The 15,888-nt window shown below is 29.4% G+C and overlaps 1 protein-coding gene across 8 annotated transcripts in view; it reads left to right on the top strand.

Annotated features, from left to right (window-relative positions):
* Positions 1-12,361, top strand: part of LOC143234107 (voltage-dependent L-type calcium channel subunit beta-2-like) — a 178,555-nt gene extending 166,194 nt beyond the window's left edge. For 3 of the 8 annotated variants that reach the window (XM_076471178.1, XM_076471180.1, XM_076471179.1), the window contains 4 exons: positions 3,302-3,453; positions 4,314-4,409; positions 5,730-5,996; positions 8,417-12,359. In XM_076471178.1, the coding sequence (XP_076327293.1) occupies positions 3,302-3,453; positions 4,314-4,409; positions 5,730-5,996; positions 8,417-8,800 (899 nt within the window). In that variant the 3' untranslated portion in view covers positions 8,801-12,359. Of the gene's footprint in view, positions 1-3,301; positions 3,454-4,313; positions 4,410-5,729; positions 5,997-7,005; positions 7,321-8,416 lie in introns of those variants that run through there. The other 5 variants (XM_076471175.1, XM_076471177.1, XM_076471176.1 and 2 more) reach the window with 4 other exon arrangements.
* Positions 12,362-15,888: the final 3,527 nt, after the last annotated feature.

Raw genomic sequence — 15,888 nt, 5'->3', positions numbered from 1 at the left:
TTTTCTTTTATGAGATGTGTGTTTGTGTGAGTTTGTGATTTAATCTTTTGAACAAGTAGTGAAACTAATGTTTTAATTCCTAGTAAAAAAAACAACATTAAATACCATTTTATTCTTATCTGTAAGTTGATTCTGGTCAAGATATTATGTGCCAGACTTTAAGAAGATTATAACATTATAATTTTCTCCATTTTTTACTGGATAAAAATAGTTTATTGATTATTATTTTGTTTATTCATCATATTAATTTAACAGGCCTTATATTTGCTTCTTACTCTTATTTTGCATTTTAAATATGACCACAAGTTGACTTAAAAGAAAATCAGTACAATTCAGTCAATACAAATTAACTTTTATTGTTCAATTTTGGTAAAAATTAAATAAAAGTATAGCATAAGCTTACTAACAACCTCCCATTGTGTTTGACAAGGGCTGTTTACAGCCCTCTTGCACTTTCAAAACATGAAGACCTGCTGCAGAAGTATTGTTTTCTTTTAATATGTAGCATACTACTAATGCCAATTGCTCTCTGTTGGCTTAATGTGTAATATCACCTACCAGTAATACTCATGAAGGTAAAGATTGTATATGCCCTATGATTTTGTTTTTAATTAATGTTACCAAGTTTGATAGCAACTCATATTGAATTGTTTTGTCAATGCTATTTACTTAATTTTATGTAGTTACTGTTGTAGATTCTTGTCCCCACATTGTATTCTGAGTCAAGATATCATACAAAAGCTTCTGTTCTTCTCTTAAAGGAAAGGTACCACTTAAATCTATAAGGCCATTATTATGATTTCCTTGTATTGGAGGATTCTGTATAGCAAAAAATTTAACAATTTTAATAATGGAAGTTAGAGCTTGTCTTTCATTGGATTTGTTTTCAACCCTGTCTACCTGCAGATTTCACCAAGAGTGAATTTTACTGACTTGCTAAGTGCACTCTACTGTTCTTGCAGAATTCATGAATATTCAAAACAGAAGCCTACCCAAAACCAATAAGTGGACATGTTACACTTCTCCATTTTGTGTATTCTGTGTTCACCTCTTACTAAGAAGAGAATGCATGCACTACATCAACTTTTCCATCACGTCATGACACTGTTAACCACATGTAACTAGGAAGATGGTCTATTTGAAGGATTATTAACCATCTTATACCTTTTTTTGTTTAATGGAAGACTGTTTTTCCTTTGAATACTTTTTTTGCCTTGCGACAAAGTTTCTGCATCATCAAGTTCCTTGGCTCTTACAAAACCAAATTTGCTGTAAGGAGTTATACTTGAACAGAAACTGAGATTTTATGCAAACAAATTCAGAAGAAAATGAAACAGCCATAGATTTCTCTTTTAATGTAGATGTCAAACTGGCATTTGTGGTTCTTTCTAGATTTGAAACAATGGAAGCCTTTGACATACCAATGGTAATTACATTTTATTTATATATTAGTACTGTATCTATTCCAGTTTTTGCTAATAGTTATCCAGTCACTGCTGATTGTAATTCATCTACTTTTTTGTGGATTAATCTCATGCTGAAGATAGAAATCTGGTGACTAGATTTGTTGGAAGTGGGTGGTGATGACTAGTACCTTTCCTGTAGTCTGACACTGCTAAATTAAGGATGGCTAGAGCAGTTAGCCCTCATGTAACTTTGCACAAAATTAGAAAAACAAACTTTTCACAATTATATTTTTGCTTTTAACTTTATAAATCATCAGATAAAGTTACCAAGTGAAAACCAACTTTTACAGGTTTATATTTTAATTATAGAACTTTTACGCCATCTGTTTTCAAGAATAATTTAACCTTTGAAGTTGTTTACTTTGGGATAATGAGTACAAACCTGGAATTATATGAGAATAACTTGTAACTGAATAACTTGTAACTGAAAATTATTAGTAAAATTATAAAGAAATACTTACAAAAAGTGAACACTACCCAATCACCAATATTTGAAATACATAAACCACCTCTGATGATATCATCATTTTTAGGTTATCTAACGTTTAAAATAAACGAAAACATATTGAATGTTTTAAAATTTTCATATCCTTATATTTAACTGAAAGTTACCTTTAAACTTTAATTATGCATTGAAGATTTTCTTCAAGGTGAGAAATTTGATTCAAACACCGACAGTCATAAATTGCTCACAAATTTATCTGACCTAAACAGTTTTTTATTAATGTCATAGCAAATCACCTAGTAGCTCAAATTAATGAAGATTTCCCTCTGAATGAAAGAAATTATTTCAGCATTTAACTATTCTTCAACAACTTGTGTAATGAGATACTACAATAATAACTTGGTCATTCTCTGCTCACATATAAGTTGGAGACTTTGTTAATTAAATGTTTCAAATCAAGTGTAAATGAGACTTGTGCATTGTTCTTTATATATTTAGAATTTTAGTCACTTAGTCTTTATTAATGGTTATATTTTTGATATACAATAGTTTTCTACTAATATGTGTAAAGCTCACTAACTTAACAATTACACAAATAGGCAATTTAAGGAGACAGGAAATTATCAATCATTGTTGGGTTTTTTTCATGTATTCACTGTCTAGTATTCTGGGAACTGGTTATATAAATTTCCATCTCATAGTAAATATATCACCAAAAAGGAGTAATAAAGCTTCAGTAGAATTCTAGACACAACAAATAAATTACCAGTATTTTTTTCAGATATCTTGTATGTTTGTTGATCAGGTATACTTGTGAAGAAATGCACTGAGTACATAGTTTAATTAAAACCACAGATTGGATAAGAAGTTTCAAATTTATTTGAATCCTTTCTTCCTGTCAGTGCAGAGATTACAAACTTATAGTTTTGTTTAGAGGGACAATGACTTTATGTGGAACATTGGTTTAGGAATCTTTGATGATTGATGTAAGTGTGGTTACTTACTTGCATTATGGTATCAGATTTTTTTAAGACTTGAGGTTTTATCTTTGCTAGTTTCATGTTCTACTTTCTGTTCAAATTATGACAAAGCTTTTTACTTCAGAGCTGACAATATGTTTAATTAATTATGCTATTTGTTTGTATTTTTGTGTATGTAATGATTTTGAAACTTCAGTAATTCTGACATCCTTACCTTTAAGTTAAATAAGAAACTTTTGTTTTTTCCTTAAAAACTTTAAAAGAGACAGGCTCATGGTAAACATACATAATTTAACTTATCTCTCACAAAATCTAGAGGTTGGACATCACTTTTATGAACCTTCTTAAATCCAAACTTATACAGGATGGTTGTGAAAAATGTGTTTCAAATGTTTATATTTTTGATGCAGCTGAAGTACAAGCTGAAATAGAAAGGATTTTTGAGCTTGCTAGGACTTTACAGTTGGTTGTGCTTGATTGTGACACAATAAACCACCCTTCTCAACTAGGGAAAACCTCGTTAGCCCCTATCATAGTGTACGTGAAAATATCATCACCAAAGGTAAGGGATTTGTATATGTAGTTTATGCTTATTTGTATATCACTAATAATTCAATCCAAGAACTGTTGGAGTAAAATAAGCCAATATTTATTTTAAAGGTTTTGAACGTACTTGAAATTTCTTAACATCAACTTTGCACCATATTTTTCTGTTTTTGAATGGGATATTTGTTTAGTTAATACACTGTCTGGACTTGTTACCGTATCAAATTGTGGATCTGAGAGCTAATAGTTCACATTCCATGACCACAAAAAAAGAATTAAAAAGCTTTCTTGGCACTTTAAGGATGTATGTGTGTGTATTATAAGAATTATAGTAAAATCTGACTGTTTTATTAAAATAGCCCAAGAGCTAGTGGTGGGTGCTGTTGACTGATTACTTTCGTTCTAATATGTCAGTTTAAAAGTAAGGACAGCTGAGGCAGACAATTCTTGTGTAGCTTTATTGGAAATACTTTCTAAAATAATCATAATCAAGAACTTTTTACACCATGTTTCTTTGTTTTACATGCCAGTATGAATTATTGTCCTTGATTGTGTAAAGAAAATACGTTTTTGTGACCAAGCGTTTAATTTTAGTGCTTGTTTATCATTAACAGTAACACAGTTTTCTGTTTTCAACTTTCTTGTAGCAATTGATTTTTGTGAATGATACAAAAATAAATCTATTTCATTCTGTGTTTATATTTTACTGGATTTAGTTTAATATCTTTATAGCAAAGAACTTAATGTAGTTAATTTCATAGATTATGAAATCTTGCCTTCTATAAAAGAATATTAAAAGCTTTATAAAAATTATGTGTTATATATTTCTTCTTGTATTTTTAGACTTACTTTTAAAAAATAACTTGTAAATATTAGGTGCTGCAACGACTCATCAAATCCAGAGGGAAATCCCAGAGTCGTAACTTAAATGTGCAGATGGTGGCAGCTGACAAGTTAGCACAATGTCCTCCTGTAAGTAAACATACTTATCTATGTTTTTGTTATTTAGTTTAAAGAAATATGTCATTTTTCATGCTGTAAATGTATAAATGTTCCTAGTGCAGTATCTATTTCTCATTGATAACATATTGTAATGTAATAAATTGTTTTTTTTTACTTTTGAAAAATCAATAAGATAGTTTTAAGTTTATTTCACTTCGTTTGATTATAAGAACGAAAACGATTTGAGGGTTAAACTGATGTGACTGAAAATTTTGTTCAACTAATAGAGAATGTGACAAAAAATCAGAGAAGACATTTAGTATGCTTATGAAATATATGTAGTTTGTTTATATAATATGTATGAAAATGAAGTGCACAATATATAATAATTATGCCAAAGTTAAAAGGAAAACTGTTATGAAACAGGCTTCAGTGTTTTCTCTTCTGTAACTACTGCTGTAGTTAGTGGGGTTGAGGTGGGGTCTAATATATGAATACATACTGTAGATGCTTTACTAGGTTTATTATACACATATACTGTAAATGTATACAGAATTGAATAACTAAATGTATAAATATCCAACAGAAAATATTAAAGATATGGAATGATTGATGATTAATGGTGGCTTTACCATTTGTATGTTAAGTTGAGAAGTAAAGCACGTGTGTCTCAAAAACAAAAGATGTTTAAGCTTAGTGCTGTTCTGCTGGACTCTTGTGTGTTTCCCATTACTATCAAAATAAGTAAATTTCATGTTGCTCTTTGGTGAATTGTAAGAGTCAATGTTAGATCCCATAATTTTGTTTGAAAAGAGTGACTTAAGAGTTAGCATTGGATATTGTTAACTAGTTGCCTTCTTACTAGTATATCACATCAAAACTAAAGATAGCTAGAGCAACTACTCTAGCTTAATTTTAATTTTCACATTAATGGAAAGAAGAAAGGAGTCTTTTGTTTAGTAAATGAGATAGTGTCAAGGAACTACAAGATTTCACCAAGTACTTTACAATATGTATTAGATCACAGTTCTATTCATTTGTGCTTTATATTTCTTGTATGCTAAAGAGTTTTTTTTTTTAATGTAGTGTGTAGAAAAATCATTATTAAAGAAAATCTGGCTTTGTTTATTGGCTGTTTGCTAAGTAGAGGAAAATAGAATGTCTTTTTTAACTTAAAACTTTTTCTAGCACTAAGATAACTCCATTTGTTGATGCTGATAAATAACTATGTTCATTGTCTTGCATTTAGTACAGCTTTACAATATATTTGGGTTTTGTACTTTATTACCCAATCTTTTTGTTTTTGTTATCTTTATACAAAGCAGTCATGTATATATTTTAATTCTGCAGGAAATGTTTGATGTGATACTTGATGAAAATCAGTTGGAAGAAGCATGTGAACATCTCTATGAGTACCTTGAAGCTTACTGGCATGCTACTCATCCACCCATTAAAAGTCCTCCTTCTAACTTACATCAACCAGTCTCATCACCTAAGCAAACCCTAAGGATGGAAAGCAATGTTGGGAGCACCAGTACATCACGATATAACACTTCACCTCCAATGATGCGATACAGGACACAAACCGAAAGGTTACGCTCAAGGCCTTCAGGAGAAGTAAGTTTATACTCTTTATTCAATTAAGATTATTTTTGAAAGCATCAAAGACATTGAGGAAAGTCATGTATATTTTGTTATAAATCACTTTTTGCTAGTGTTGTTCAGCATTCAAGGGCTTTTCTTTCTATATTTCATTGCTGTGAAGAAAACTATAAGTTAAATATACACTAAGATATTAACTAGCAGAGCTGCTAAGATACTATAGAATTTTGGTAAAGCTCATATACTTGCTCACATATTTCATAATTGGGATTTGCCTTTTCAAAAATTAAATGCAGAATTTATTCATTCATTTCTGTGGAAAATTCAAGAATATCCCTGCTAAAGATTGTGTTTAGAAGTTTTACATAATATTGTAACCTCTTGAGATTTTTTTTTGTAATAGTAAAGTATTTCAGTTTGTGTTTAAGTGGAATGCTCACAAAGAAACTGCAAAGTGAAACAATGAGTGTCTAGTTAAAAAACAACAACATCATTCTACTGTTAAAAGTTCATTTATTTCTCGTATTAAAATATCTTCTATACCTCAGTATGCACTACAGAAAGTGAATAATTTAGTATGTTCCTCCAGTTAGTTTGAGCTCTCATTATAGTTTGTACTAGTTATTACAGTTGGGTGTACAATGTGACATTAAAAACTATGCAATTGATGTGGCAAATTCTCCCTACTTCATTATCTCTGGTGTATTATTGTTTTTTGACACATTTTGTTTGTGAATGTGAAGAATAAACTTATAGTTTGTTCAGTGTTGTACTTGTTTGTTTTTGTGCTATGTTGATTGATTTAATTGATATCATTCAGTTGTATATATACTAACACTGATGAAGCCACAAAGGTAAAATGTTGGTTAAAATAAAAAAATTATTTTGTAATTATCTGGAGCATAAAGGTCATTTTATTTTAACTGTTTTATCAAATTGTGTAAATCCTTCAAGTGTGCACTACCATTTTGACTGGTTATTCACCTCACGGGTTGTTATGTTATTTATTGGATTTATAATGTAGATTCCAGAGAATGCAGCTGTGGAAAGATATGCAATGATTTAATTAGCACAGAGATGATATTGTCTGCCTCTGCTATATGTCTGTTCAGATGGGGGTGGGGGATATAGAGATGGAAAGCCATAGCAGCAGGAAACATTGGTGACAGGTTAACTCTACAAATGTGAATGTCTGTTGAGGTAGATATTTGGAATCATGGAGGGCTAGATTGCTAGTATTTGTATGTTCTGCTATGTCCTTTCTTTGTATTAACTTTTATTAATAAATAGTATTGGTTTGAATGTTTATCTGGTTTTATTATTTTTTGTTATTATACTTTCATTATAAAGAACTTTGTGTTATTTTCTTAGTATGTGTACATAAGACTAAACCTGAATCTCCTAAGTTGGTCATTCCTCACGTGTTATTATTCGGTTTATGGCTGAAAGTGTCATTAATAGTGAGGGTATCTAACTGATGGAACAATGCATTCCATTCTTGATAAATATATATTTAAGAAAATTACATTTATGGGCAGGTCAATTTTTAGTTTAGTTCTAAGTAAATAGCTTTGATCAAAAGTTATTATTATTAACTCTGAGTTTATTTACTTAACAGTTTAAAATAAATCAAACTTAACAAAACAACCAGATCCTAGTAACAAATATGATACTCTTATAACTCTAGCACTTTTGAAAGGTCCACTTTTTCAAAGCATTTAGGTTATGTATAAGGTATCATTTTTTGGGGTTAAACTGATTTTTTGAACCTGTGTTTTTCTAAAATCATGACCAGGCTCTTTTCAGTGTTCATAGGGTTCTCTGGTATACTACATTATTCTGACCATGTAGAGCACTTTATCAAAGAACCAGTTTGACAGTATTGATTTAAATAATAACTTATACATGTAAACAAATATAATAAACAAAACAAGTAAGGTGAACAAGCTAGAGGAAATGTATACTTACATAAAACCCATTTATAAGAAACATATTTAAACAATTCTCAAAAAGCTTCTCACTCTGTTGAGCAAATATAGAAATAGTTTCTCTATATTTTCTTGTTCATGTATGACAAATACTGTACATGACATTTATAATGTGATGCGGAAAGTAACTTGAGACAAAAAGATAAATAGATCTGAAATGCTATTTTTATGCATGCATCATTTGAAATAAGAGGAATACAGCATAAATGTCAGGCAACATAAGATATCTGTTTATAGATATTTTCATTAACTAAAAATTTAGTTAAATGTTTCTTGTTCCATCCATAGTAATTTTTAGAATATTGTTCTAAGTTTCAAAGCCCTCTCTTAAGTTCATTGTATGATCTATTAGATTAAAGTTGCATCCTGATTAAAATTACATGTACTGTTAACTAGGTACTAGGGTTTTAAGCTCAGTAAAACTAAGTAAACCATCTTATCTTGAAGCTGTCTTCACCAGACCTAGAACAGCAGCCTGAGTATTATGGCACAAGAGACTTCAGAGATTCCCATCCGTCATCAGGAAGTCACAGGGGCGATTATAACGATCCTTATATTCACGAAGGTGGCCACCGAGATTTCAGAGAACAAAAGTTTACTAGGGAACGGGATTATGCTAGAGAATGTGAGTGGGAACGGGATCCTTATTATGATGAATACGATAGGATGCTGATGCACGAGAAAGAGCATGAAAGTCGACCTAGTGAAATAAGAGAGATGCGTGACTTAAGAGATTATGAACAACATCATCACCGTCATCATGGTAACAGACACTACCACTCCCCCCACAGAGGGCAGAAGTACCCTGGACACACAGTTAATGTGATGTAGCTGTCACTAATGCAGTGAAACACATGACTTGCATGTGACATCACTGCCCTTCACCCATGTTTTCAAACGTTATTCTTTCCTATTTGACTTGCTAGGATCCACAGAATATTTTCTTATTTACTCCATGTACCTAAGAATGTTGAGGATGGCTGGACTGGTGGAAGATATTCGTCCAACTTTTTGAAGGTAGCGTATGATAGTTGGAATTACTAAGGTTGGGAATGATAGGCAAGTTGTATGCATATATATATATATATATATATATATATATTTGAGCTGTGCCCCATGGATCCTGTAGTTATGTATATAAAATGCTTCTATATATATTACCACTTCTCTTGAAGCAACTTTTACCAGTAAGGTGAAGTACTGTGTAGTTGGAAGAAAGAAAGTTTGTGTTCATATTAAATTGTTTACATATAACTAGACAAAATCTATGAGATGATAAGTTCTGTGATTTAAGATTTTGGTCAATAAACCGTAAGCCTGAATAGAAAGAAAACACATGGTTCATATTTAATTTGTGAATTTTACTCCCTCAAAATGTGTAATTTAATTATAAAGCTTTTTTTTTCAGTAATGGTTTGTGTTTTATTTTAAAATAATCATGTGGATGCTGTTTGTAAACAAACAAACATAATATAGGTAGAAGGTTAAAGCTCAGATGATTTTACAAGATTTTAGTTATTTGTTAACCATTTTTCTTGATGATAGGACTGAAAGATAATACATTCTCATGAAATATATTTTTTAAATTCCTATTTATTGCAGAGTATTTGGTTATATTTTATTGAATGTGGATGAATATCTTACTAATAAACATTAAAGTGTGTAGATAATTAAAACCAGATTAGAACAGCAGAACATAAGGAAAACATTTTGGTTATAATCATGTTTCATAGTAATATTTTATTTTTAAGAGCATACTACGCTTATTCAAGGACTAATTTATCACTTTCTTTTATATATCACTACTTTTTAAAGTGGCATATCATTATTGTTTTTTTACATTTCATATATTTTGAGTTTTTATTTATTGATGTCGTTTCAGAAATTAGATAGCTTATTTCTCCAGTTATTTTCTGTTTAATTAAGGATTAGCTGTTCAATATCCACCCAGATAGTACTTGTGCTGTCTGAATATAAAGTATGTTACCAACAAATTCAAAATAAGTTAATGAATGATGCTTTAGACTATTAAAAAAAATATGTAAATATTTATATTATTCAACATTTATTTTCTGCATGCTTTCTTCAGTTAAATTTTATGTAAATATTTCTGTGGTTTACCACAAGTTTTACATATCTTTTGGAAATATTTATTGTTTCACAAGGACAAATAATGCATCAAACCATTGTTTAGATGTGGCCAGACTCTGGCCATTATGCATCAATCTTTGAAATACTAGCATTTGTTCTAGTAGTAAAAATGATTTTATAGCATCGAAAGTGTGAAAATCAGTTCTGTACTATTCATGGTGTGTGATATTATATAATCAGTTGGTCTTGTATTATGTATGAGCTATGGAACATTTCTAAATTTGATAGTTTTACAGCCTCGTACAAAACTGAAGATAGAGGTATCAAGTATAGAGTAGACAAGAAATTGACAAAATTATTCATGTATTTTAAATAAGGTAAAGGAAACTAGCACTGTGTAATAAACATATTTCATCATATCACATGACATTTGACCATTAGTTCTGTTTTCAACAAAATATTAGACTCATGAATTGTTTTTGCAAGTTCAGATAATAGTATCATTTCTTTGATTTAAGAATATTTGTGTAATACACTTGAGGGATTTTTCTAAGGAAGTATTGTTGCTACTTAGTTTCCAATTTTCTCTTTACGGTTTACCAAGTCGTGCTATTACTGTTCTTCTTTTATTAATGGTTGAACAAAATGTTTTAAACTATTTTTTAAAAAACACTTTTTCTAGTTTTTCATGAAAAAAATCTTTTAATATATGAAAAATCAGTTGAAAACAAAAGTAATATTGATAATTCTGTAAAAAATGTTAAAAACCAACTTTCTAAGTGCAGTAAACTGAAGAAATTTTGTTTGCAGGGAGAGATTTTGAACAGTACAGTAACTTATGTGTGCATTAATTCAGTTTAATTTCTAGCAAGGAAACTTGTGTTTGTTATCATTCATCAGGTGTGTTAAACAAAAACATCTGGGAAATGTACAGTATTTGCTGTTATGTTTAGATGTTGTTGATGGCTAGAAAGTATTGTTTTATAGAGGCTGTTAATTGAACAGGCTGAATTCATGAACAAATGTAAGAGCAGTATTGGATGCTTGTGTTCCACTCTACATAGTGCAGTGTCTACTGGAATAGATTCATGTGCACATATTGTAGAATATACATTTACACCATTCTTCTTTAATTTATAAATTCTTAAAATTTTCAAGTAAAAGTACATTTTGAAATTCTACTCTCAGTAAGTTCAATCTTCTTAGAACTTTTGATCAGTACAATATCTTAGTGCAACACCTGGGAAACTCATGTTATTTCTAAGGTAAACATTTTTCACATTTTCACTTTGGACTGTAGAATTGAATGTATAAAGTATATTTCCAAGACTATCTAAATGTGGGATTTACTGCCCATGCTGTCTTTATGAAAACTTCACAATATAAATCTGAGTAAACACTTTACCAAAACGAGGAAATTCTGAAGTTTAAACTAGTATGTATTGTTTTCGCATTAGCTGAAGGGGTGCTTAGTTTCTTTTTTAGCAGATAAAATTATGATATGTATTAAATCTTTCTTCAGTGTATTTTCAAAACACTGTTTTTATTCATCACATTTTTGTAAAGGTTTAAATATATAAGGTGTTTATTTAAAATAATATATATAACATTAAAGCTGACTCTATATACCAGTAATATTCAATGTGACTATACAGAATATTGAGTTAGTGATTACTTGTCTTAATTGTTAATTTGAAATATCTTTTAACTAACAATTAGATATCATAGAAATAATCTAAAGCCAAAGTAATAACTGGTTTCTGAGTACTGTTTTAAAGAACAACTTAGATTTCCAATTATTATTATAAAGATTTACTTTTAGCATCTGATTATTAGTATAAAGAATACTTTTGTTTCATGTTCATTAGCTAAAGAAATAATTGTAGTCACAACCTGTATGTTTCCTAGAATGCACTTTTGGGTATTTTCACTCTTGTTAAAAAATATATAATATTTCCAATTTTTGTCTACATATTTTGATTCAGAGCTAAGTCTCAGTATTATATGGTTGAAACAAGTAAAATTATTCAAGTTGACAAATAATTAAAGTTAAAAATTTCAGTTAATTTTAAAAGTTTTGCTCTAAAAAAGATGTATCAAAATAACATTCTCATATATGAAAAATCTTCATGTTTTTAGCTTCTTACTACAAATTATGTAATATAAACTTAATGGCTTTTTCTACATGAGAATTTCTAAATATCGAAAGTTTGTGTTTGTCCAAATACTTCATGACTTTTTAAAATCAATTTATTTTAGAGCAAATGTATACATAAGCTTTTAATTTTAGTTTAATTCTCAAGCTGTTGTATAAATATTTTTATATTAGTGTAATACCAATGTTCCTTTTTATAATCTTCAATTAAAAAACAACAGAAATCAGGATTTTTTATCCATGCTTTGCACTTTTATAATTAATATTAAAATTAAAGTTACTCTGATTTAATATGCTATATCCTCAATTTATTGTAATATTAGTGTTATACTTTACATGTTCAATGTTTGACTTTTAGTGGGAAATTTTGAGCATGTTTATGTATCATCACAATACAGAAGAAAACTTAATTCTTAAAATATGCTAACATGTGTATGCTGTATTATAACTGTAGTAGATTTATTGAACATTTTATATTGAATATTTATTGTTGAATAACTTAAATTCTACATATGAAGATCAATGTGTTAAAAGCTAGTGATCCACACATTAAGTCCAATTCTAGATTACTTGGGCACCACAATGTGCCAAATTCTCTATATACATTTTCTAGTTTTAATAAATACCATGAAGAAAATTCACTGTGATTTACTTGGCTGCCTTACTCAGGAGGAGAGAAGGAAATATTTAGATTGAAACTACTGAAAAGTATTTCGATTAAAATTAATTACTAGAGAAAAATTATTAATAATTGGGGTGGTCAAAGATTTAGCAGGCTTCATTTGTTCCATTCTAGGATTGAGAAATGATGTAGTCCTGGTTGTGAAATTACAAGCTGGAGTGAATATGATCTATAGTTTAGTACTAACGTTTGCATATTACTAGTGGATAATAAATACTTTGAAATATTATACATATTGTAAACTAGCTTTGAGGAACAAATTAATCGCCATGCACGGTTAAACGAAAATATAAGTAATATTCCAAAATTAAATTTTACGACATTAAGCCATAATTTAAGTTGTATAGAATAGTATGTAATTGGCTCGTAAATGTTTAAATTTTTTGTTGTTTTTCTTAATTTATTAAAGGTATTATAATGAAGTGCTGCTACCCAGAAAAATAAAAGTTAAAGTGTGCGATTTTGTTTTAAAACATTAGCCTCTATTTCCAGTAATGTTAATAACCATTACTATATTTAATAAAATTAATTTACAAGAAACACAGATTAATTTACAATTGTAAATAAATCTGTGTTTCATGCAAGGTTTAATGATTAGAATTATGATGTGTTGATTTAGGAAATTTAAATAATACTTATAAAATGCTTTTACAGAATTTGGTTTGCAGTCATTTCTAAACCTTTTACACAAGAGGTGTGTGTGATAGGCGTATATTGTTTCCACTTTTTAAGTTATTACAAAAAGTAAACAGTGCATATATCTCATAAATACGCTATTACATTGCACATAATATATTTTAAATTAGAATGCACGTAATTCCACGTGACGTTATGCTCTTATTAAATACTAATATTGTTATGCAAAACAATTCAAATGAATATTGTTGTATTACAATTTACAAATTTTACAGTAAAGAAGAGTATTGTTAGAACAGGTACAACGTTTCGATGAATCACTTGAGAATGATCGAAACGTCGTAACCCGTTTAAAATATTCTTTATTGTGAAAAGTTAGAACTTCTAATAAAACGATACCTATAATTAGTAAGTGAAGTCAAGTAAATTTCGGGCTTTTCACTATTCGAAACCACTTATTGGTAAACGTTTATGATCACCAACAAAAAAGTATTTATTTTAAATAGATTATAAAGTATTTAGTTTGTTACATTCATCTCATTATGTTTCGAGGAACTGAGTGAAACGAAAGAAGAATGTTTAATAATATGACAACAATATATTTACGACTATTTTAATGTTCGCAAATTCTAGTTAGTGTAATACCTTTGGCTGCCTGTGCTAACGGTTGTGAGCTTGTCCAAACAATTTCTCTTCAGTGTTTAATTATATGTATATTTAAGGTAAAAACGTTCTTTGTTACTAGTCTGACTTGTGTTTGGTTACTAAATTATTGGATTGCAAGTTATGAATTTTATATAAATATATACATGTCTGATTAAAGTAGAACAAATATTTTTGTGTTTATGAACTTGTCAACAAAGGACACTAATAATGTGTGCTATCACATTGAAATTTTGTGTGGTAATAAGAGGTTGTGATCAGATAAGACTGGCTCATGTACTTACGAGTAAAATGTGTTTAGTTAGCTACTGAAATAGCCCAGAATTTTATTCTTTTATTGAGAGTGTTTTGAAATTGTTATAAAATTTTGAATGTATGAGAATTGGTGAGATTTCCAGAAATATGACACTTTTGAATGCATTTTTTTATCAAATTAATATAAATATTTCACTCGGAACATATTTAGCACCATTGATTAGCTTAGCTAGATGTAAACCAACTCGATTGAATTTTTCACTGTTTCTTATATTGATGCACTTTGATCTTCCTTGATAAAAAAGTAAAAAGAAAAAAAAACCTTGTACATTATACGTGCTTGTATGATGCTAGTTCGAGGCTGTCGCCGTGTAAATAAATGCATCTATCTTGTGATGCCATTTTCCAGACTGCCTTGAATTCTCTAAATGCTCACTTCACACATTATTATAAATTTTCTTATCGTTAAAGCGAAATCTGTCATTATTGTACGTTTGAATGTAAAAAAATGGCCTATTAAAAATAATGGATTTCTCTTTTCTTTCATTTTGAAATTGAAAATAAAAATTTGTTTTATGAGGAAAAAGAAAGCCGATGTCCTTTTGTTTGATAATCGTAAGAGTTGAGGTAAATTGCTAATTACACCATAACTTGAAACAGGAATATATGTTTTCACATAACGTTTAATAATCTCTTTGTCATTAGTAAAAGAAAATCACGTACACTACAGTATATATCTTAATGTTATAACCTAACTTTTGTAAACGAATTGTTCAAAATTAAAGACATATCAAACCTGAAAGTGCAATAATGTGAGATAGCAGTTAGTTTACGAACTTACAACGTTAAAATTCGAAGTTCGATTCCATGTTGTGGATATAGCAAATAATAATATTTACTCTAATAAATCGAACAATTGGCAATAGTAGATTTTCAAAAAGAAGTACAGATAACAAAAACTTTTAGGTGTATGCATGACGTTAGAGCTTTGCGTTTTAATGATAGTTCCAATGGCACTGGTGGTGATTTTTATAACGTTCAGTGCGTACTTTTATACCAATGATAATGCACAAAGATCCAGTCATGTGACGTTTCATCAGTATTCACCAGACTAAACGATTGGCTATTCATCAACTTGACGTTAATTATCTTACTACTGAGTTACCTAAACACGAAACCCGTTTCACACCGTCTCAGTATAGGGATCTTAAAGAATTATCGAATGATTTCAATATCGTATTTTAAATGAGTTTTACAATAAAATCGTGCAAGTAATAATAAATTTTGCCGAAACAAAATTCATAAAAGAATAGTTTGGTTGTGAATCTTAAAAATGCGGGTCATGGAGTCGAAACTCGTTCTTAAATGTGGTCGCTTTTCTGCAGTGTGATATTAATCCCACTATTCGTTAGTAAAGAGAAGACAAAAGTTGATTTT

This window comes from Tachypleus tridentatus, chromosome 12, assembly GCF_004210375.1.
Source record: "Tachypleus tridentatus isolate NWPU-2018 chromosome 12, ASM421037v1, whole genome shotgun sequence".
Lineage (NCBI taxonomy): Eukaryota > Metazoa > Arthropoda > Merostomata > Xiphosura > Limulidae > Tachypleus > Tachypleus tridentatus.
Note: the sequence above shows the minus strand (reverse complement) of the source record. Positions and strands in the feature narration are given on the sequence as shown.